Source organism: Embiotoca jacksoni, unplaced genomic scaffold (assembly GCF_022577435.1).
Source record: "Embiotoca jacksoni isolate LCO1_2020_lvr unplaced genomic scaffold, fEmbJac1.0.p SCAF_19, whole genome shotgun sequence".
Lineage (NCBI taxonomy): Eukaryota > Metazoa > Chordata > Actinopteri > Embiotocidae > Embiotoca > Embiotoca jacksoni.
Window position 1 is genome coordinate 8,486,345 of NW_027185329.1, and position 24,039 is coordinate 8,510,383.

The 24,039-nt window shown below is 40.7% G+C and overlaps 2 protein-coding genes across 3 annotated transcripts in view; both read left to right on the forward strand.

Moving 5' to 3' along the window:
• Window positions 1-82: 82 nt before the first annotated feature.
• Window positions 83-12,933, forward strand: uhrf1 (ubiquitin-like with PHD and ring finger domains 1). The gene is made up of 17 exons (XM_069153380.1): window positions 83-186; window positions 2,158-2,320; window positions 2,554-2,820; window positions 3,989-4,140; window positions 5,335-5,550; window positions 6,057-6,172; window positions 6,348-6,534; window positions 6,773-6,896; window positions 7,226-7,333; window positions 7,516-7,620; window positions 7,910-8,016; window positions 8,096-8,258; window positions 8,431-8,568; window positions 9,053-9,152; window positions 9,406-9,554; window positions 10,173-10,271; window positions 11,330-12,933. Exons 2-17 carry the CDS (start codon window positions 2,168-2,170, stop codon window positions 11,474-11,476), a joined length of 2,331 nt encoding a protein of 776 aa, XP_069009481.1. The 5' UTR covers window positions 83-186; window positions 2,158-2,167; the 3' UTR covers window positions 11,477-12,933.
• A 577-nt stretch (window positions 12,934-13,510) lies between these two features.
• kdm4b (lysine (K)-specific demethylase 4B) overlaps window positions 13,511-24,039 on the forward strand; it is a 42,771-nt gene continuing 32,242 nt past the window's right edge. The window contains exons 1-5 of one of the 2 annotated variants that reach the window (XM_069153381.1): window positions 13,511-13,587; window positions 16,703-17,143; window positions 17,529-17,704; window positions 18,952-19,066; window positions 20,068-20,261. In XM_069153381.1, the coding sequence (XP_069009482.1) occupies window positions 16,730-17,143; window positions 17,529-17,704; window positions 18,952-19,066; window positions 20,068-20,261 (899 nt within the window). In that variant the 5' untranslated portion in view covers window positions 13,511-13,587; window positions 16,703-16,729. Of the gene's footprint in view, window positions 13,588-13,867; window positions 14,118-16,702; window positions 17,144-17,528; window positions 17,705-18,951; window positions 19,067-20,067; window positions 20,262-24,039 lie in introns of those variants that run through there. The other variant, XM_069153382.1, reaches the window with a different exon arrangement.

A 24,039-nucleotide genomic window follows, 5' to 3' on the forward strand; every position in this document is an offset into this window, starting at 1 on the left:
ACCCAGGTTTTTAGGGCAGGCGGGATATCGAAGTCTTGAAGAATAACTCATTGATCAATCTCCAACAAGGCATAGAGTTGGTCATACCAACCCTGCAAAGAAGTTATTTGGGGAAAACGGTTAAACGTTATTCCTTCAACGCCAATTTCTTTTTTTTCCCCCCCCACCACTTGGACGAACAAACAGGTAAAGCGTTTTTCTTTTTTCTCACGTGTTGTAATAACTTTTTTAAAATCGTACTCATTGATATCTTCATTTAGTAGCTAGCTTAACTGAGGTTAGCTAACTTGACAAAAGTCCTGCCTCGCTCCCGTTTTTCGTCTTTACTTCACACCAAAGCAGCCGGACAAATGTAAAATTCAAACTGAGCCACAAAGTTTTACTTCGCAGTTCAGTTTCCACGCGGTTTTGATTCTTGATTTCTTATTGCTAACGCACTAGTCTAAAGGTGCGTTAACAATAAACGGTAAACGTGGTTTTGCTGGGAGCGTTGATGTGGCCGGGCGATGAACTTGTTGTCTTGTGTTGTTTATCTGTCGTAAAGCTGCGCGATCTGGAAAACTGGGGGAAGTCTCGGGTTAGCTTTTGCCACTTCGCTGCTTCTCATGGAAAACAAACAAAAAAAACAACAAACACGCAGTCGTCTTTATTTCCCTGTTTGTCCGTGTTTGCTCTGTAATAAATTAGCTCGTTGTTTTCGCCTGCATTTTTTTTTTTGGGAAAAAAAAAAAAATGTGAATGGGTGACTGTGAAATAACGCATCTCGGGTGGGGAGGGACGGCGGTCGTTTGTTTTCGATGTTCCTGCTTTATGTTTTGTTGACTTGCTGCTGGATTATTTCGAGCCAGCAGAGCGAACAAGATCCTCAGCTGAGAGGCGCAAAAGTAAACGCCGAGGAGCCGCCGAGCACCTTGTTTACTACGAACAAAAACACGACACATGCGGGTTAAACGCCAGCCCGGCGTTTGAGTAATGGGTTCAAAAGTGGATTAAAGGTGGTATTTCGTTGTTTTTTTTTTTTTTTTCCTTATTGTCGAGAGAGCGAAGGCACATTGTTTGCTAGCGCTCCCTCGCGTCCGGATGTGCTTTTAAAAAGAGCTGGGAGTGGCCTGCAGCTCGGTTTCCCGCACTGTATTTAAATCAGCCTGTTCCCTCCCTTTCTGATGTTCCGCTGAAGTGACAGCCCCAGAGCAGACAGCAGTACAATGCACTGACCAGGGGGGGACATGCTCATATTTCTGCCTCATTTCTTTGAACTTAAATTGCTTTCAGCCACAAACAAAACAAAGAAAACGCCTCTGGGTTTCATTGATTTTTTTTTTAAGAGGCACTCATTCGCGGGTGATAACAGAATCAGTGACTCTTTTGTTGTTAAGTACAGGGACGATTGTAATGGAAATCTGTTTCTGACTCAACTCAGAAACGACCTTCACTGCAATATGCAAGTAAACACAGCTGTGCATATAAATTAAGTACATCTTGGATTCAAATGGAAATCCCCTTATTCAGCATTGTCAAACTTTACTTCTGAATGATGGTTGGATGCTTGGACTCCCTCAAGGTGGTGATTAATCTGCATTCGGAGCTTAATTGCCAGTGCATCTGTCATGAGTTTGGCACAAAGCTGACAGTTGCCTGCATTAACACTTCACGCAACCTGCTCACTCATTTTCTAAGTGACTTTATAAGAAATGTACAATACTGTGTCGTTATTTCCACAACAACAAAAAAACACGAACCACACCTTCAAATCTTCTTAGACTCAGCCTGAATAAATGTTTACCGTGAAGCGCTGTTCACGGTTTTAATGTTTTATTGAAAAAAGAATAGTCTATGCATTTACTAAATCAATTTCACTAAATGCATTTCAATACAAACGATTATCAGACCCATTTTTGTTCTCTTCTTAAACTCTGAACTACGACTGCATTTTAGTTTCCCAAAAGCTTGTTATAACTGGAAAAAAACTTGACCCAAAACACTTTCATTTTGATTTATTGATCATGATTATGTGAAATTTTATTTAATAGAAATGTTATAAGAGTGACTGCTGAAGTAAAAAAAAAAAAAAATGAGATCAAATCCAGTAAATATTATTGTGATTACATAGATGATCCAGTAAAATACTTAAAATCAGGGTTTTGATTGTTGACACAGGGCAGCTGCAATGTGGATTCAAGTGCGCACAATGGATGGGAAGGAAACCCATCGGGTGGATTCCCTGTCCAAACTCACCAAGGTGAATGAGCTGCGTCTGAAAATCACCGACCTCTTCAATGTGGAGCCAGAGAGGCAGAGACTCTTCTACCGTGGCAAGCAGGTGAGGCAACATGGTTGGAAATTTTGTTCAGCGACGTCTTGGTCATTTTGTCAGATGGTAGAGTTTTGCTTATTCAGTCTGAGGTAACATAATATTTAGGTTATAGGAACGGTATGGGTGATGGTTGGAGCTCAGTTATAGAGAGTGGGTAACATAAAGGACCACTGAAACAAAAATGGGAAGTGCTGATTTCCTTCTTTTAACCATGCCTTTTATTTTCTTATTTACATCAGATGGAGGATGGCCACACAATATTTGACTACAACGTGGGCCTGAACGACATAGTGCAGCTGCTTATAAGGCAGAAGAAGTCCCCTGTGGATGTCGTCAAAAGCAAGGACAAAGAAGCTGAGCTCTCCGACTCTGACTCTGGCTGCGGTTCAACCCAGAGCGAGTCTGACAAGAGCTCAACTCACGGCGAGGTCGAGGGTCAGACCGCTGGCACCTCTGCCCAGACGAACACCCCAGAACTCGTCGATCCCGGGTTTGGATTTTACAAGGTACGTTTTAAGGATGATTCATTGTTATTGTGGCTTTGTGGGGAAGACGGAAATCAAATGCACGCACGCTGTGGTGCACAACCGGTGTTCAGCCCAGTTTGGGAAATTGTCATGAAGCCTGTTGAGCAAGTAGTTCAACCACCAGTGTTTTAAAGTTTCATGTTGTCAATATGAATAAAGGAATGGTAAAGAAAAGGAATACATGGGAAAAAGTTGTGTTGGAATTTTTGGCATTCCTCACTCAAGCTCACATCTGTGTAGGCTGCTTTGTATTAAGAGGCAGGTTATAAATAAAGGCGTATAGCGCAGGATGCAGTTCACTATAAGCAGGAAACATCCATCACTGTGAATATTGGGGCTGCCAGTGTACTTGTTCAGCATTGCTTATTGGACGGTCAGAAACCTCATCACTCTCTGACGTCAGATTGGGAGATGTCGTAACTGGCTGTAACTCTCTAGTTTTTGCTCCTCCTGCGTTAGACAGCCATTTCTGACACTTTCATGTGTACAGTCGAGTGCTGCACCGTGTCTGCCCTCCAGGAGATGCTGTCATCTCTCTCTGCCCCGACGATTGAAATGTCACTCTTAACTTCCAGTGCGACTGTTCAGACTTCAACTTAAACCACTTTGGATTTCTGAGGTGGTCAATTGACATGTCGCGCAAATGACTTTGTCTCTCGCAGAATCCAATGTTTTGGGGCATTGCGCACCCTTCTGTGATATTGCATGACTATTTTTTGATGCTGCAGAATTTGTAATTACACTATGTATTTGATTGATGTTTTTCCTTAAATGCATTACATCATCACTTTTTCAGCTTTTTTTTTTTTTTTTTGTAACCGTTTGAAATTGTTATTGTTGCAATTTGTGACCAAAATATTTACAATATAGCGAAACAGAAGTCTGTGAAATCCAGTAGTTTGCACCTCTGCAGACCTGCAGTCTTCCCCTCCCCACTAACAGCATTGTGATTGCTGTTTATACGGTGAAAATGTTGCCTTAATCTGCAAATGTAGGCCAACTGGATAAACTCAAAAAGCAACATTTTTAAACATTTACTAAACATTTCATGGAATTTGTTAGGTTATTAATTGCCCTAAAAGAATTCAATACCGTTTTTTAAATGTCACTGAACTGCTTGCTAACTTTTTCCTTTGTGTGTCTGAAGATCAATGAGCTGGTGGATGCAAAAGACTTAAACATGGGAGCGTGGTTTGAGGCCCAGATCGTGAACGTTACAAAGACCACAAAGACGCCCATAGAAGAGGCAGCTGAGGCCCAGCCAGAGGAAGACATACTGTACCATGTTAAATATGAAGAGTAAGAATCCTTTTTTTTTTTTTTTTTCTTTTCTGTTACTCTCATTAATGCTGTCCAAAGCTTTTGACCATCGCTTGACATTCATTTAGAGGAGTCCTGTTTTACAAAGCTGTAAATAGTTCTGTGAAAATCAAACAATGTTAATCCCTGAATTCATGTCTTTCAACCCTGTTGGTGCATTAACATAAAACAGCGGGGGTTTTTACAAGGGGACGCCCACCTGCAATTTAGAGCTTTGCTTTTTTTGTTCGGCTGTGTTGTTGCAGAATGGAAATACGTTTTGGTTTCAGCAGTGAAAATGTTAAACTAAAGATAGGAAAGGAATCAACTGAACATTGATTGATAATGAGCACTAAAATTTATTCTAAATGGTGGTTATGTTGACTTGTTTTATGCTACAAAAAGGTGGTGGGTGCCAATGTTAAATATTTGCTTGAACATCACAAATCAGTTCAGAAAATGAAAAACAATGAATCAAAAACAACTTTGTAGAAACATAAGAGGACTAAAGATGGGAAATTTTGGTTATATAATTGAGCCTTTTAGTTTATCAGAGCTGCAGTGAAGGAGCGTCAATATACTTAATACACAACATTTCGATTTAGATCTAACAAGAGATTAGCTTTTTTTTTTTACATGTGGATATAATAGTTTGAATAACTAACTCCAGTAATGATTGAACAGGGTCAAACCCAAAGTTAAAATATTAATGTTGTTTAAGTGGAAAAACTTCACAATGAAACAGGTTTTCCCTCTTGTCATATACTGCATGAATACACTATATCAGGCCAGATTTTGCTCAATGGAAGCTTAGTAGACCAGTAGGCATATCACAAATTTAAACCACCAAACATGGTCAACAATTAGGCACCATAAACTGTGTTTTCACCATCTAAACTGAAGTAAGCTGTTATTGATTGACTAATACAAAATGATCGCTTCCAAAAATTTCAAATTAAGACTTGTATGTTAGACAAGGCTGTGGCATGACCAATCACTCTCCACCAAAGTTGACGTTGACCTTTTTAAATTAAACGAGTTGCTGGGCTTTGATCCGAGTGGTGTTGCTGTTCAAACCGGCTGCATTAACAGTCGGTGCTCACCATTCAAACACACTGTGCGGGAAGCGCCTGCGTTGGCGTGCGGCTCGTCTCTGATCTACAACGTAATATGATGTCATGTTTCCCGCCACAGCTACCCAGAGAACGGAGTGATTGAGCTGCTGGTCAAGGATGTTCGTCCGCGGGCCCGCACCGTGTACCAGTGGCACCAGCTGGAGGCTGGAATGGTTGTCATGGTTAACTACAACCCAGATGACCCCAAGGAACGTGGGTACTGGTACGACGCCGAGATCCAGAAGAAGCGGGAGACTCGTACCCTGCGGGAGATCTACGCCAAGATCATCCTCGGGTAAGGACATTGTTCCGTGTCAGGTGGAATTATGGTGCTTTGTGGTGTCAATGACCGCAAGTCGTGTCTGAGAAAACGTCTGCTCAACAAGCCGTGGCAGCAGGTGAACATTGTCTTGAGGTCTTACTGTAACAGTAGCCCAGTTTCTTTTAGGGACCACATTAACAGGTGGGTTGAAGCTAATTTCCTGTTTTGGTGTCACAGTTGTACAATATGTTGCGTACAGGAAACATTTTAAGACGTTGGTGTTTCATCTACGTTCATGTTCATGACGCAGGATATTGCATGTTATTTTCACCTAGACGGCGTCAGTTTTCTCTCTCGATGATGGTATATTCTCTGACCTGTTTTGTATTTATTACATACTGCTGTGATTCTGTCTGCAGTTTTCTACTAACCCTGCTAAGTTTCTCATTTCTGTTCTAATTTTTCAGTATTGACTATACTGATAGCAGCAGCATGTGCAGCGATGGCATCACTTTGACAGTTAGTTTCTTTGTCTGCAGAGATGCTGGTGACTCTCTTAATGACTGCCGGATCATGTTTCTCACTGAAATCTACAAAATTGAGGAGCCTGGTTCTCTGAGCGATGGCCCAGCTGGATCTGAGAGCCCGCTGAAAAGTAAGCTAAATATAATTATTATTATTTTTTTAACTCTAAAGTTACATGTTAGCAGCCATTGATATTATGACTTTTGACTCGTAAATCTTGTTGACGTTAATTTGTACCAATGAAACCTGGCTTGCACCAACCTGCTGGAAATGCTGTATGATAAAATAATATGTGTATTCTGCAGGATCCAATGGACCCGAGTGCAAGTACTGTAAGGATGATCCCGGCAAGAACTGTCGCTGGTGTAACTGTCACATCTGCGGCATCAAACAGGATCCCGACAAACAGCTGCTGTGTGACGAATGTGACATGGCCTATCACATCTACTGTCTGAATCCTCCACTCACCTCCATCCCTGAAGACGAGGACTGGTCAGTAGATTCATTCAGTATACTCGGATAGGCAGTCATTTAATTGAAAATGAAGTCAGAAAATGATTTCTAGTCAGATGTTAATGATTAAAGAGCTGCTTTTTAAATAATATGGTGGTGTTGAATTTTTTATTTGGTACTATGTAGTACAACCAACACCCAACTTCACACCTTTCTGATGATTACTGCTATAATTAATATGTGGAGCTTGACTTTACGTTCACTCTGTGCGTCTCAGGTATTGCCCAGGTTGCCGTACTGACAGCAGTGAGGTTGTGCGTGCCGGAGAGAAGCTGAAGGAGAGCAAGAAGAAATCGAAGATGGCTTCTGCTAGCTCCTCCAGCCAGCGGGACTGGGGCAAGGTGAACACTGCCAGACAACAGGTCTCATTCATGCAGGCAAAAAAAACCCAAAAACGAATTAGATGATTTGAATTCGTCAGGTTTGGGGATTTGACACCAGTAAATTATATCACAGGTTAAAAATAGATAAATACTTGTCAAAACCGCTTTCAAAAAAAAAAAAAAAAAAAAAAGAGGAAAGAAGGTATTTCCATCATAAGAGCAAAAGCAAAGACTTGCATGGTGGTTATAGCACATGAAATATGTTTTGATGAATAGTTCTCAACTTGCATGTTAATTTGTTAAATGCCAAAGTGTTCACAAATAAATGTTTTTCTCCTCCCTTCCAGGGAATGGCCTGTGTTGGTCGAACCAAGCAGTGCACCATCGTCCCGTCCAACCACTACGGCCCGATTCCCGGCATCCCTGTCGGCTCGCCGTGGAAGTTCAGAGTGCAGGTCAGTCTACTTCTGTTGCCACGGAGAGGATAAAACTCGTTTAACATATTTGGAATGGTTGCTTCTTAATATGAAGACATCTGACAACACAAACTCCAGATGTTTCAGTGAGGAGTTTAGTGTGTAATTTAGGAGGTGACTGCAATAACAATGACATTATTTGTGTTTTTGTTTTTTTCCAGGTCAGTGAATCTGGTGTCCACAGGCCTCATGTGGCTGGGATCCATGGCAGGAGCAACGATGGTGCCTTCTCTCTGGTCCTGGCAGGCGGCTACGAGGACGATGTGGTATGTTTTTTAAAAAAAATTTTTTTTTAACTTTACTTTGTTCTTTAACAGACGTAATAAAAAGAAGTTGGTGAGCATAAATTTGAATGGGGTTAAAGTCACTGCCTGCTGCCAGCTAATACAATTAAATGTACATGCACAGATTTCTGAAGTGAATGGGCTACTGTAATTATGTACTACTGTTATCAGTAGGTGTCTCAATTTTTTTTCTATGTAAAAGTGGTTTCAATTTTGATGGCAAATTTTCTGTAGTTTTTGCGTTTGACATTTGGGACGTGTTTTGCTGTAGGATGATGGTAACGAGTTCACTTACACCGGCTCCGGAGGTCGAGATCTGTCCGGAAACAAGAGGACTGCTGAGCAATCATGCGATCAGACACTTACCCACATGAACCGGTATGAAAGGACACAATGACTTAACAAAACACTCTTGGTATTTCTGTATATCTAAACTGTTTTCTTCGGGACCCACCAGTGCGCTGGCTCTAAACTGCAACGTCCATATCAATGACAAAAATGGAGCGGAGTCCAAGAACTGGAAGGAGGGAAAACCAGTCAGAGTTGTCCGCAGCTGCAAAGGACGCAAGCACAGTAAATACTGCCCCGAGGAAGGAAACCGATACGATGGGATATACAAGGTATGATAGAGCACCGTGCACGGGTTTGTTTATGAGGGGGGCGGAACCGCCAAACGAGCACACGGCAAACTCGAGTATCAAACTGTTGAACATGGGGTGTCCTAGCTTGAGAAACATTTTATTTATAATGTGAGCGTCTGTTTATGGTGTATATATCTCTGACTTCCCTCAGGTGGTGAAGTACTGGCCAGACAAAGGAAAGTCTGGCTTCTTGGTCTGGAGGTATCTGCTGAAGCGGGACGATGACGAGCCGGCACCGTGGACCCGAGATGGCAAGGAACGCATCAAGAAGCTCGCTCTCACCATGCAGGTACAGATGTTTACATTACACTGTGCATGCTGTTTGTTTTCTTTTTCTTTCTTTTTTTTTTTAGACTGTTGTCGTCAGCTCACAATTGACAATTTATCATTCATGGCTCGATACAAAACCGGCGCAACATTGTGACTTACTAATGTTTTCAATATTTGTACCAAAATGAAATCTGTGGCCTGGAAGATTAAACTGTTGTATATCTGTATACAGATCATTCTTGCTGATGTGGGCACTTGATACATTTTATAGTCTTTACCTGGAAATTGTCGACAAAATGAACCTATGCCGCTCACATTTTGCATGTTAATATAACATGTTAACTGACAGCATGTTATTATAAAAACAATGGAAATGTTACCTGTTAAATGCAGCACGTTACTTAGAATAATTGTTGAAAATCCTGCTAAACCTTCTGACTGTTGATTCTCATTAGCATACTACTGTTGCTTTAAACTAAGTAAATGGACTCTTGTGGTTTCAGTATCCTGCTGGATATCAGAAAGAGAAAGAGAACAAAAATGAGGTGGAGGAGGAAGCGACACCTAGCAAGGCAAAGAGGAAGAGAAAATCTCAGGGCAGCGGTATGTTCTGTTTGTTTGTTTGTTTTTGTTTTTCTCATTGCCTCTGCAAATCACCCCAGAGTCATGCGCTGGGCTTTTTGAGGTGGAAAGTGTCACTGGTGTTATACAGGCAACTACACTGCTGGAAGGAGTGATGATGATGTGTGGTTTGAGGCGATGGATTTTTACTCTTTAGGAACCCAAACAAAATCTTCAGGCCTGATACTATGCAACTTCTTACTGAATAAAAGATGTGTTTCTTTGTTTCTCTCAGATTCTACCAAGACCTCACCGGCCAAGTCTTCGAAAAAAATCAAGGTGGAGGTGTACAAACTTTCCCAGGAGCAGAAATCTCTCATCAAGAATGATAAGTCAAACAAGAAGCTGTGGGATGAAGCCATGGAGTCTCTGTCACTTGGACCGGTGAGGACAACTTTGCATTTGGTCAAATCAGCAGAGGAGTTTTTATTAAAGACTTGAGCTGTGGGTGTGTTTGTCCTGCATGTGGGGGTGCAAATAAAAACAAATTTTGTTTTTTTTATGTTTTTTTTTTTTTGTTTTTTTTTTTACATATTGTGACTTCGAGGCAATTTGAATGATTTGTAAAGATAAATATGAGTGTTGTAGATGCCTAGCACATCACATATTTTTACTACAGGTAAACTATGAAATTGCACCAATTAAAAATCTAAACGTCAAATGCATTAAACCTGAAGAAATATGCAGGGTCTTGGAACTCGCTTAATATAAAGTCTGTGAACAGTGGCTGTCCTTAGACTTCATGTATTGGTTTACTAAAAAAGCTATTATGGAACACTGTTGGGTGAAATTAGCTGCTGGTTGAAACCACACTCTGGGTATTTTGTTGAGGATCGATGGAGGAACTTGTTTGTGTAATTTATTTTTAGACGCTAACTGAGGTGCTCAGTAAGTCCCACATGAATTGCAGAAGTTGGCATCAGTCAACAACAAAAACAGGAACTGAAAGCTGCGTAAAGCCTCTGAACACCTGTTTATATGTTTGTTCATTTCTTCCTGCAGAAATTCTTGACCAAAGTTGAAGAGGTTTTCCACTGCATTTGCTGCCAGGAAGTGGTCTTTCAGCCCATCACCACAGAGTGCCAACACAATGTGTGCAAGGTAAGAACGACGTGTTAAATGTCCCAATTGAAAGTTGATTTACAACAGAGTATCTGCTAAATATAGAGTTGATTTACAACAGAGTATCTGCTAAATATAGGAGTGACAAAGGCTCCACTGATGCATCACAGCTTCAATACATTACACTGAAACCTATTGATGCTTGACATTTTCAATTCTGGGAACAGGGAAAACATTTGAAAGTCTAAATCTTTGATATGACCTTGTTGTATGCAGTAACTCAATCACCTCTACTTAAACCGTGTGGGGGTGTTTTCAATCAGTGAGATGCTAATGTACAAAAAGGTGCTTTTATTTTGTTCTGTTGCAGTAGTGGAGGGGTTTGAATTCCTTTTTTTTTTTTTTTCTTTTTCTTTTTAAACCGTTTCATCTTTGGTCTGAACTGGTTTTAAGACAGTTGCAGCACTGAACTGGCCCTCCTCAGCTCGACTAAAACCAGCTGACGGTGTCGCCTGAAACTCGGCTTGACAAGTGGCAAGTGGGTGGTTTTAGACTGCAAGGCACAATAGTTGGTTGCTCCTCTAATACGCAGAAAAATACACCAGCTCTAAATGAATCTGGAAAATGACAGGAAAAATGGACAGAACAGGGGAGATCTCCTGTTTCAGGTTCACAGCATACATTTATTTAAGCCCCCTGTGTGCCTCCAAATTCTCAACCCTCCTGTTTTACTTTTAAAAAAAAAAAAAGAGAAAAAAAAAAGTTTTTGACATTACATAACTACTAAATATGCGACGGTTACAAGTAACTCCCTATTGATATCCTCGCAATTGCTATTTGAGACGCTACAAACTATATCAAGCTTTAGCCCAGCAGTTGAAACAGAAGTGCAGAGTCGCTGCTGGTGGAGACGTTGCACCGTGTTGCCTCGTTCCTTTGACGTAAACTGGCTGGTTTCAGAACGTGAGATGTGAGCAACACGATGAATCTTAGAATCAGACATTTATGTTTAACAATACAGGAGGAACCTGTCAGAAGAGAACATCTTTCAAAGGGATTTAAAAAAAAAAAAATTAAACTTCGTCTTTTTCCTTCAGGAATGCCTTCAGCGGTCCTTCAAAGCAGAGGTGTACACCTGCCCGGCCTGCAGACACGACCTGGGCAAGAACTACTCCATGTCGGTCAACAAATCCCTGCAGGACATTCTAAATCAGTTTTTCCCAGGGTACAGCAACGGGCGATGATCATTGGTTCTGCCTACTCAGCCCTCGAGGAACCGCGATGCAAACTGTAAGGGGCATTTTCAGTAGAGGCAATAAAGAATCAGTTTCTCTTAATATATTTTCTATGATTATAAAACTACAATATTTGTGGACTTTGATGCTACCATTGTCACCTTCGATCTGCCATGATGTGGTGTTAATGATAAATTGAAAATTCCTTCTTAACTGGCTGTACCATTACTCCATTAATACCTTCAACGTTGATTTTACTCCCAGCGTTTCGTTCTGTTCCATTAACTAATGCTAATGTTATCCATGATGTAAACTTGCTGTCACTTTTAACTAAATCCCTCCGTGTTTAGCGCTCGTTAGGAAAACGTTAATGCAAAACGGGTTAAGCCATTTTCTCAACTTGTTTGGAGATGCTTTTGTACAAGGCCGTTACTTGAAATTGGATCATATCTGCTTTGCCGTTATATTGGTGCAATTTTTCAAAAATCTCATCATGCAGTTCCATTTTGTTTTCGTCCTGACATGATGAGATGGTTGAAATTGCATTAAAATGTAGAGGAGGTCAAACATTCAAGCAAAAAACTAAACCCGATGAGGTTTTTTTTTTCTGCACTTGAGCAATCTGAGAAGAAGTGTCTTATTGGCAAAATTGTGTCATCAAACTTAGATTTTTTTTTTCTAAGGTATGCTGGTTCCCTATTTTCATACAATAATTTTTTAAATAATTGTAGATGAAGTTTCTGCACATTGATTTAAAAGTTATGAATTTGATAAACCCTTGAAATCCAAATGTGATGGAGGTTATAATGCAATCTTATTTTGTGGCATAGATTTGGATTTCCCTTGTTTTAAAAGATTCACTTCAATAAAGTCCAAAGAAAAGTCAGTGCTTAACCAAGAGTGTAATGTAGAAGTCCCATCTATCTAGCTCTCTAGCTGTTGTCCCTGACACTCAAGCCTAATTGAGTCTAGAAACTTAATTTGTATTTTTGATAAAGTTAAAATGTGTACTTTTTCATCTTTTTATAATCTAATACTGCCATCTGTGTATGTGTGTGTTGGAGGGGGGGGGGGGGGTTCAGTCAGTCTTTTGGGTCTCCAGTGGTCACCGGTGATACCCGACCTCATTTAAAACGGGAAACGCTGGCATTAAATGTTAAGGTTATACCACACACTGCTCCAGAAATTTGGTAGTGATTCAACTTATTTGAATTTATTTACGCCTTTTACCTTTTTATGAATGATATTCAGTATTAAATTTCAACAGCAGTGTGTATTTATCCGCATGCCAACGCTTCACGTTTTGAGGGAGACAAATATTTGCATAGACTGGGAAATGTATATTTTCTGAAATTGTACAATTTTTTTTTGTCAATTTTAGTTTAATATGTAGTTTTAGAATTGCTTGCACGTGTTTGGTGCAAAAATATTGTCAATACATTTTCAGTGTTATTCAATAAAAAAGTCAAAATGAAGCACGTCTTTTTTTGTTTTGTTTTGGACGATGGGTGGTATTGGTGATAATTGACATATATAATATAATATGACATAATAAATAGTTATTTTCTGCACTTGAACGAGGTAAATAATTGGTTGTGCCTTTAAGCTTTTGACAAGGACATGACTACAAATGTTTTTAGATTGATAGATTTTAAGTGCAGACCTTAAACTTTATTGTAATTGAATGGCAGGAACCCATTTTAACGTTAAGGTTGAGAGAATTTATATATAAATCCCAATGTAGGGATTGTGAAAATGGCTCAAAATATGTTTACCTGCACTGATGGTATCTTTTATTTCAGCCTTCAGCAAACCCGGCAGTGTGTACGTGCGTGGCGTGCACATCGGCGCGACGGACATATGAATGGCGAGCGTCTGATATCATTAGTTTATTCGCGTGTCTGTCACCGAAGAAGCCAATCACATCGTCGGCATTTTCGGTAACGTCGATAGCGTCTGCGTCATTCAACCAATCGCAAGGCGCGCTTTCTAAAGTAGGCGGGGCCGTTCGTAGCTTCAAGCGAGCTAATGCTAGAAGAAAATCGATCCAGAGAATTTTAACCAAACGAAACCAAATACGTTCAGCGAAACAGGGAGAGGACGATATTTTGCAGCAGGAGGTAATATTTCCCAAACGGGCTTAATTTTGTATCTCCATTTAAAGACCGTGTTCTCGTTTAACCGTGATGTGTTCCGTCGTCGCGGTGTTATGTTTTTTTTTTTTTTTTTTTCTAAATGCAGATATGGGAGTAGCGAGCTAGAAGCTAGCGAACATTAGCTGGGAATATGTTCACCTCAGCACACGGTGAAGTGGGGGCTTCTTTTTTTTCCCCCCAAAAAAACGTCCCAGGTGTTCAACTTAAAGAGATTTGCACTGACCGTGTTATGCGAAGTCCCACGTTTAAGCGAAGGGCTTCGGGTTTTTTTTTTTTTTTTTGGTTGTCATCTTAAAGATACGATGCTAATGTTAGTTGTGCAGGTCTGTCGGCGCGTTTAAGCCGCTGCAGTCAAGTCACAACCAACAACCGAGCAAGTTGTCCTTTTACTTCCTCCGAGCCCAAACCTGCATCTACAGCCAGGGTTAACGCGTGCATTTTACGACTAGTGGCATCTCGTTTTTTTGTTTTTTAAAGAAGGCTTGCCTGTTGCAGTAAGTATCAGGCCCAGGTTGGAGTTAAATGGTCTATGTAGGCCCCTTTTTGTTGTGGTTATATACAGCTGGAGGGGGGGTCATGTGGCCTTCCGGCACCTGAGTAAAAAGCACTGCCTGTTTCCATCATCAGTAGTGAAAGTAAAAGTTATTCTCGGGAAGACGTCTTTCTCATGACACTGAGCAGGGAAACAGTAGTGTGTTGGGGGGGATTTATGACACAGGAGTCGTTTTCAAATGTTCAGTGAACGGACGAAGTGTTCAGAGCCTTTATTTAAGGTTCATGTTTTTAGTACAGCAGTGTAACGTACTGACTGATATGTTGTTATTTATTACATCGGTAGATTATTAATACTGAAGCATTAGTGTGTGATCAGCACGTCGCTGCTGTAGTTGCTGCAGGTGAAAGCTGGTTTGAATTCCTTATGTATAGTTTTATGAACGGGGACAGCAGATGCATTTGTGGGGTCGTGATGTGATTACCGGGAGAATAAAGAGGAAAAAAAAACAAAAAGTTTTCATAGGCAAATCTGTTTTCAGTTTTTTTTTTTTTTTGGTACTTTTTCCTCTTAATATTTGATTTCCGCTCAAATATTGTATCATTTGGACATTTACTCAAATGAAACCATGTGAGAAGTTTAAAGAGATTTGCCAAAGCTGTTAAGACATGACTGAAATGTGACCTCGGCTACATACTGCTTTTTGCAAGATATCAAAAAGACGGTTTAAAAACTCTGGTTTAATCTTTAACAATGTGTTGAAACTAAGGCTGTCAAATACATGTTGTGGAGTAACAAGTACAATATTTTCCCTTTGAAATGTCATGGAGTGAAAGTATAAAGTAGCTCGAAAAGGAAATACTCGAGTAAAGTACCTCAAAACGTTACTAAAGTGCAATACTTGACTTGAATGAATATACATAATCACTTTCAACCAATGCTATACATTTATTTCAGCACAACATTGTCCCAGTGATTCCTGTCTTTTCATTCAGCTACTTGTAACCTCACTGCTGTTTTAAATTCAGAGCTGGTTTCACTGTAGACTTTTTGTGGTTGATGCAAATGACAAACTAAATTAACATCATCATTTCCCTAGCCTTGTAGTAGCTACTCCAACTACATGTTTAAAACTTGTGCTGTTTTAATGTAGTGTGTTTCACATTTGTGTTAAGTTGTGAATGAGAAGCTGGATAGCATATATGGGGACGCGCTGATGTCATTTTTGTTTCTGCGTATGTGTTTTTTTTTTAAATTTTTTAAAGAAGTTTAAGTTTGATAATATGCAAACTACATGTAACTGCTGCAGTGCAGATCGAGGTCTCCAAAGATCTCTGCTGACACGCCTGTCTTAAAGCTAAACAACCAAATGCCCATCTCTATTGTTGAGTGTGATGAAGCGCTAGACGTGGCACTTGTATTGGAGTTGAGCACGAGAGGTTATTTGAATTTGTTTGGGTGCGACCTGTGGGGCTGTGTGCCAAAGTTAATCTTCAAACAGATAACCTGTTGCACCTGTGCGATACTGTTATTTTCATGCCAAAAAAAGGGGGGGGGGAAATCCACCCATTGTGATGCATCGCAGTTGTTTCTCTGAAGATTCTGGATTGATACACAGATGTATGCAAAAAAAAAAAAAAAAAAAAAGTTCTTCCACAAACCAACTCTATGCCCTCTGCACAGTTAACATTATGGATGTTCTCTGATTCAGTTCATGTTAGGCTTAAGTTCAATTTGTCTCAAATTCTTGAATTGTTTTGCTCATTTATTGTCAGGTCCAATCTATTGAGAGTTCCTACATTCTACATGTAGATCTCTGTCATGTGGTTGAAATCATTATAACAGTATTAGTAAGAGTATTTTCTCTTGTTGATAAGATATCACAATATGGCAAATGAATGCAAAATCACATGCAATATGTGTATATTTCATACGTATAATACAATATTTTGGAGCTTTTAAGTAATAAAAACCATCTCAATGTCGTTTTATATCTCCTCCAAGCTTCTCTGTGGAGATCTAGCAAGAACACGCTGTTTTATGTCTGTGTCTTTGGTTGCATTGATATCAATGAGCCTCTCTTGCTATTGGCTGACTTCTTCCCTGAGTGACACACGTCCTGGCCATCCAGTCTTGTAGCTTGTTAGCGCCGCGACACAATTACCGCTGGATCTATTCTTCCACATAAAAGGTTAGACATTGGGCCGTGGTGAGGATGTGACACATGTCATGAGTGTGAGTTAGTGGCATCACAAACTTAGTGAAGTCCAAATGGCGTGTGAAAATGGCAGAGTTGCTGAATATGGACCTCTCCGTGGACTAAGAATTTTGTCACTTTGACATGATTAAAGACAGTTTGTGAGCGTATATAACTTACAGTTTCTTGTGGTCAAAAAGTTGAATTATTGTAGTTTAAGAATGCACTTCGTTTTAAAAAAACAAACCGGGATGCCTCACAGTTTCACTGCGTGTTTTCCATCTTGCAGTCGTATCCAATCTGTTTCAGCAAAAAAAAAAATTCCCGTCAGTTAGAAAATGGGTGAAATGGACTGGATATGCTCTGACTGCCTGTGCTCTCCCCTTTAGGTTTACCTGCAATCTGCGAAAGACCCAATGGCTACCGACATGCCCATGGACGCGGTGTCGGCCCCTGACCCTGCCCCAGCATCGCCGCCTGACCCTTCCCCAGCTTCTCCTCCTGCTCTCAGCTCCAGCGCAGCCCAAGACCAGATACCCACCCAGGAGCCAGCAATAGCTGAAACCCCCGACGCAGCACTGACCTCAGATCACGATGCTGCTCCAGATCTCCCCCCAGCTCAGCCTACAGACCCGGACGTTGCCCCAGAAGTCGTTCCAGGGTCTGAGCTGCCCGCAGGTGCTCTTCCGCCCCCACTGTCATTGGTCTGCACCAAGAACCCCAGCTGCAAGATCATGACCTTCCGGCCCACCGTGGAGGAGTTCAAAGACTTTGCCAAATACATCGTCTACATGGAGAGTCAAGGAGCTCATCGGGCCGGCCTGGCAAAGGTGAGCACAGCTCGCACACATGCCATGTACACTCCCTCACATACACCCACATATTCACTGCAGTCTTACACTGACCTTAGTTATGTTTACGGTAAAGTCTCCTTGTTGTTGAAAAGTATCAAATAGTTTAGCAAATTTTTGCATAAAGTTACAGATGCACGATTGGATATTTTTGAAGCTGAAATCAGCAGATATTTGGTATTTTATGTCACCGGGTTGCCACCAAATAATGTTCAAATAATAATTTTTTTCATGATATCTGATTTTTTTTTTTTTTGGAGTATTGGTTGTTCAATTGCACGCTTTGGGATTAAATAGAATTTGAATATCCTGCAAGATTTGAGATTTGTACATGCCCAAAATGAAATGCCTTTCCCTTCTCCAGGTGATTCCCCCGAAGGGCTGGAAGCCGCGCAAGTCCTACGACACCATTGAGGACATGGTGATTCCAGCTCCCATCATGCAGGTGGTGACCGGTCAGTCAGGCCTTTTCACTCAGTACAACATTCAGAAGAAATCTATGACTGTGAGCGACTACCGCAAGCTGGCCAACAGCAAGAAGTAAGTTTCTCCTCGGTACAGGGGCCTCGCTCTTAAATGAATGCACGAAAACACGAACGACTTTATGCTCGTCCGGACACCGTCAGGACTGAGGCTGATGGTGACAACATGCTTCTAAGTTGCTTTCATCTCCCATGCAATGTTTAGTGCGATTGTGTTCATTCTGGGAAGTACCGCTGGCGATGCAGTGATTCATCGACCGCAACATGCTTAAGAATTTTTGAAGAAATCAAATACAGTGTCACAAAACTGCCTCAGAAGAAGTGACAAGTAGGCAGCCCATGCAAGAGATTCACTTAAATCAAATAATATTTAGTACCAATGTGAACCAACAATGGAGTGTTGGCAGTCTGCAATACAAGCAGCGACTGGACGCGTGTCACAGAAGTGGAATTGTTAAAGATGCAAACACAAAAGGAAGGTTGATACCCGACGGATGAAGAGACAGAGAGAACACATGGACCGGCCTTGTTGGCCCATTTAAACCTAATTAGATGATGACCCTCATGCAAGACAGTGGGAGGGGGGTCACAATAATAATAAATTAATAACCTCTAACTTTTCAGCCTGGATCAACAACCATGTAATTTGATAATATTTACAAAGTTGTAGCTTCTTTTTATTTCAATAATTCCCTCTTTATTTTTAATCAGCATAAAAGATTTGATCTCCTTAATCTACTCTCAATGTTAGAAACCAGTAAATCCTGATATTAACATGTCTGCAGGGCCTGTATAAAGCCTTGTTACAGTCGTTTTGTGTTGGGGGAGTCTTTTGTGCCCTCTAGTGGCTTTAAAATGCTTAAACGTAGTTGAATGAAGATCATTGTGAAACCTATTTTTTTATGGGGGATTTTGTCAAATAATAGACCTTTTAAAATACCAGAAAGACAAATTAATACGGTTAATGTGTTAGATATGAAAACGGTGACATTGTTCTCAACCTTTTTCCTTCTCTGCTGCTTTAATATTAAAGCTGTTGGGCATAACTTGTCTTATTAAGTTTCATAGCTGCAGCAGAAACTGAGAATGCGGCTATAAATAACTTGCATTTCATGAGACCCAATGTGGCTCCTGTTTGCTGGTTGAAGACCTAAAGTGCAGGCTGTGTGCTAAGGAGGGCTATTTTAACAAGCTTGCAGTGATAGACAAGACAAATGATCGAATTGCTCACTGCTGGATGCTTGGGGTTTTCGTCGAGGTGCCACTCGCCACTTTACAATATGATCGGTCCTGTTCTGCTTTCAGGTACTGCACACCGCGCCACAAAGACTTTGACGACCTGGAGAGGAAGTACTGGAAGAACCTGACATTCGTGTCACCCATTTATGGCGCTGACGTCAGTGGCTCCATCTATGAGGAGGTGAGGGTTTGTGTGTGTGTGTGTGTGTGTGTGTGTGTGTGTGTGTGTGTGTGTGTGTGTGTGTGTGTGTGTGTGTGTGTGTGTGTTCCCGAGAACTGTGTGTATTAGTGCTTATTGATTAAGGATGTCAGTCCTAATTACTTTGATGGCTATTTTGATCTAGGTTATTACTCAGTGATTTGGAGAGTTATAACACATCTTTTTATTCAGGGGTTTTAAGCCTAGTTACCAGTATTATAGCTTTAACACCACGCTGAATGAATGAGATATTATGGTGACCAGATCAATGATCAGACAGACAGCAACATTTGTACATATTTGTGTGACTACAGCACCATCTGCTGGTTACTGTTAGACCTTGCGGACTAGGGATGAGGCGAGTACTCGGCCTAAGCGAGAATCCGGTACGGATAATGTACTTTTGACGAATACGAGTATCACCCAAGTAATTGTGTCAATATCCGTGCTGACTCAAGCGTCTAACAGACACTAGCTGTGTGCACACATTGAGGCGGATACACACCGAGCCCCGCTTCCCATGCAGCTCTCCTGAGACACGGAGACACGCTCTGTCAGCCTGTTCAGCCTGTTCAAGCCTGTTCAGGAATTAAAAACAAGCGACTCCTCCAGTTCTTTTCTGGCATCGACCCTTTTCATTTAGGTTTGTGTAAAATATCTTCGGCCGAGTTGCTCCGAGAACTTTGCTCTTACAGGACGAGTCGCAAGTTACAGCTCGTGCACTCTGCTCCTGCTGGTTGCTTCCTCAAACGACTCGCTCCTTCCTTGTTAAGATATCTTCACTGAGCTGAACGCTTTCAGTGAGAATATAGTGGAAGGCTGAATGCAAGTTTCTGTGTGGACTCGGTCTGCATAAATCACCCAGCTTCCCATTGTCAGTTTATGTAATAAAACAATAAAACCCAGCTAATGATCTATTTTGAGTGTAGTCTGCAGGCTCCACTGTCCGTACTAACCCTACAAATGCATGTGACGCTGTCCAGGACATTCATGAGTGGAACATTGGCCACCTCAACACACTGCTGGATATGGTGGAGCAGGAGTGTGGCATCGTCATCGAGGGTGTCAACACACCGTACCTGTATTTTGGCATGTGGAAGACCACCTTTGCCTGGCACACAGAGGACATGGACCTCTACAGCATCAACTACCTGCACTTCGGACAGTCCAAGTCATGGTCAGTCACCGTTTCTTTGTTTTTTTTCTTTAATCCTCCCGTAGAGCCTGAACTGTCACTTGTCATTTTCTTCTATTGTTAGATTAAAACCTGTGTGCAGTGCTCATTTAAAGTCTGCAGATGTAATGTGTGTGTACCTGCTGCATAGATAACTTAGTGGAGGTTTCGGGGTAACCAAAAACACTTTTAGACCTTTTAGGATTTCTGATTCTTCATTGGTTCTCCTTCCTAACATATATTCACAAAAATCTTTTGTATAAAAAGACCCTAGAGAAACACATTTTTATGGGTTTATTTTCAAAGTATTTTAAAAAGAGTAATTTCTCCATGGTTAAAAAAAAATGTCTTGCCACTTACTTACTTAATTTTCATCTCTTTCATGTATGTGTTAAAACTGTCAAGAGACATCAAAACAAGAGGCATCATTGCAGTTGCCATTACTATAAATGTATCTGGCCTTAAGGACAATAATGTAGCTTTGGACTTGTTTTCAAGTCAATGACCGCACTGCTCTTCAGAGGAAATAATAATATCTGGTTGGCCTATTTAAGTTACTTTGAGGGACGCTGTAAGACGTAAAGCAAGCACACCCCCAAAGAGGCAGTAACGATGTCATTGGTTAATGCCATTCCTGGCTTTCTATTGGTTGGGGACTTTTAGCAGGGTTATTTCACAAAAATCCAAGGGCGCAAACTGAGATTCAAGAGCAGAAGTTTTGCAAGCGCACAGGAAGCAGTCGAAGGAGTGGAAGGAGGAGGAGTTAAACTGGAGCAGAAATCTGAGTGCAAGCGTACAGTTTTAAAAGAGGGGGGTCAAATCCGCCAGCGAGCAGCGACTATTTGAGTCCAAGAGGAGACTTTCGAGAGAGAATATTACAATAATTGATTGTGAAAACAAGAAATCATGCTTTCAAACTGAGAGAGCTCTTGACTTATGGCAGTGATAAATCCCCATACTAACACACAAACATGAACACTGTGGCACAGACACACACAGACACAAACACAAACACACACCAAAGGTGATGATTTACGTTTATGGTGGAAGTAGAAACCACGGTCACTGAGGCACATGTTCTTCCTGTGTTGTTTTTCTGCCGTTTTACCTTCACTGTAGTGTACATACGATATCTGTGTATAGACATAGGAGAACAGACTCGGTGATTACTGAAGATATTTGACACAAAATATTTATTTAAGAAGTAAATAATGGATGAATGCTTCCCTTTTCAGACAGCACAGAGTCGAGCAATTCTCTTCCGGGCTTTTGAAATTAGAGTTGTGGTTCTAGCTTTTTATCGATTAGATCAGGCAATTCATTTTTCAGTCTTGAATCCTTTCAAAACTCTTCGTGAATCCATTTATGTTTACCGTTCACATTTGGGCGAAAAATGATGTGAATAAAGTAAACTTAAATGATCTGGTTAAAATTTGCGTGCGGAGAAGGCAGACACAATTAATTAATTAATAACCCATCGCTACAATCTTTTAAATGCGATAAACTGGAGCTTCATTTATCCGCAATGCTCAGTAAACATTATGACGATAACGCGGTTGTATTTTCCAATAGCTACTTACATGCTATGTATTCAGAACTAAAAGTACACGCACATGATTTATTGATGTGAATAATAGTGTATAATAATTGCAGTTACAGAATCACTGATGGAGTTACAGAGTGATGCCTCTTTCACCTCATAAACAACTTTTAGCCGAGTTCAGAAAACAAAGGTAAATGCTGCCACTGTTGAGCCCTAAATGTCCTCCAGTAAAGGGCACATGCGTTCTATCTTAAACCTGGCTGTGTCTCCATTCTCGGCGCTGTGTCGGGCCCTTTATTTCTGTGTTACAGTGTTGGTTGTGGACAGTATATATCAACTGCAGGTGTAGCTGACACAAAGAATGTTTCACTCGGGCACTGCTGGCTATCACAACATCATAAATGTTTTACAGTTGCAGCTGAACTGAAGTTATTTTTCACGTATAGTCCAAGTATTTCCAGTACCGTTATTTCAAGACTGCTAAACAAAGTAAAGAAAGTGATTTTGTTTCATTATAAGGTAACACGTGGGAATGCACAGCAAGTTTGCTCAAAACTTTTATAGCGCCTAATCCATAATGGAGGCAGTTGCAGTGATTGGACCTGCATCTTTAATCTTTATTATTTTGCCTTCTGTCTTTCTGTCACACTTTCCTGGATGTCTCTGGTTCCTTAAGAAAGTGATACATTTATTTAAATTTTCTTCCCCTTGATTTGTCGATGCTTTATGAATCCCCCCCCCCCGTCTTTTCATCATCATTTCCCATCCATGGTACTGCAGGAGATGAGCAGAGACAACCAGCATTCAGAAATACAGTATTACCTGTGTGTGTGTGTGTGTGTGTGTGTGTGTGTGTGTACACGTGTACGCGTGTTGTTTCGAAACTTTTCTTCTCTGTCTGCTCTCTCACCTGTTTTCGTTTTCTTCACGGTATGCTTACCTTTCTCCCTCTACCGTCCACCTCCTATATATATGTGTGTGTGTGTGTGTGTGTCTGTGTTACATGGGCTGAGCCCTGATTATTGAACACAGTGTAGGTCTATACTTGCATTACGGTTTAGCAGGCCTGTCACAATTATTGCATAATTACCTGATCTCGTTTATTTGAGCTGACTGCAATCATTTTACATAATTGTTAGAAGCGTATCCATTCACCCATGTCAAAGCAGGTGGATGAAACTAACAGAAATCTCACACTCCCGACACTGTTTCCACTTCATTTTCTACCGTTTGACTGCCGCTGTTTTAATTGTCATTTGGTTGCGCCCTCTTCTTCTGCTGTGGTTTAATGGCATACGAGTAGAGAATTAACGCCACCAACTGTTTTATCTCGAGGTTCTCAACCCCTCATTTTTGACCGACTGCATTTCGATGAGCACTTGTCGGCATGAGCGTCAATGATTTAGTTTCAAAGCCAAACACTTCAGATCAACTGTGGGGGCATTTTGCTTTTAAACCAGATGAAAAAGGAGAGCCTGTTAATTTGGAGGTGGCAGTTTGTCTGATTTGCAGCAAAAAGATAACGGTCAAAGTAAAAGGAACAGAAAAAGACAATTATCTTGTTAATCGCAATTATTTCTATGACAGTCAATTGACAACTGTAATTTAATGGTCAGCACAATAGTGTAGCCTGGATTCCCCTCCATTGTTTAGCTGATGATACAGTGTAAAATCGCTGAGCAGGTGTAGTGTTAATGTCTTTCTCGTGGATGCAATTGTCAAGATTGTATTTAAAAAGCAATTCCATGGATTTTACCCATTCAAGTCCATTCATAGATATTAAGAGACTTCTTTTGTTTCTGTAGAGAAAAGTCATTAAAATCCTCTCATGATGTCAAGTGAGGACATCAACGTACATCAACGACTACCAACATAACACACCCAAAGATATATTGTGGATAATGTACACAACAGATTTTGTAAAGGAAGAAGATTGCGTTGAATGAAAGAGAGGATGCCTTTGCTTCGGATGTGTTGATTGTTGGTTCTTTTCTTTCTTTTTTTTTAATCAACAGCCCATTGTGAATCTAATAGTGCTGTAGGGCTGCTAAGCCAAACTGCTGGAGTACTCTTGTAAGAAACACTTTTTCTGTTGCAGATTTGAATTGTTCTTTGATAGGATGCTTTTTTTTTCTTTTTTTTTCTCTCTCATATTTCTTGGAGGATATTGTGCCTTTATTAAAAAAATAAAAGTAAAGAGATGAGGGGAAATGTGCTGAGCATTATAGGATCGCAGGT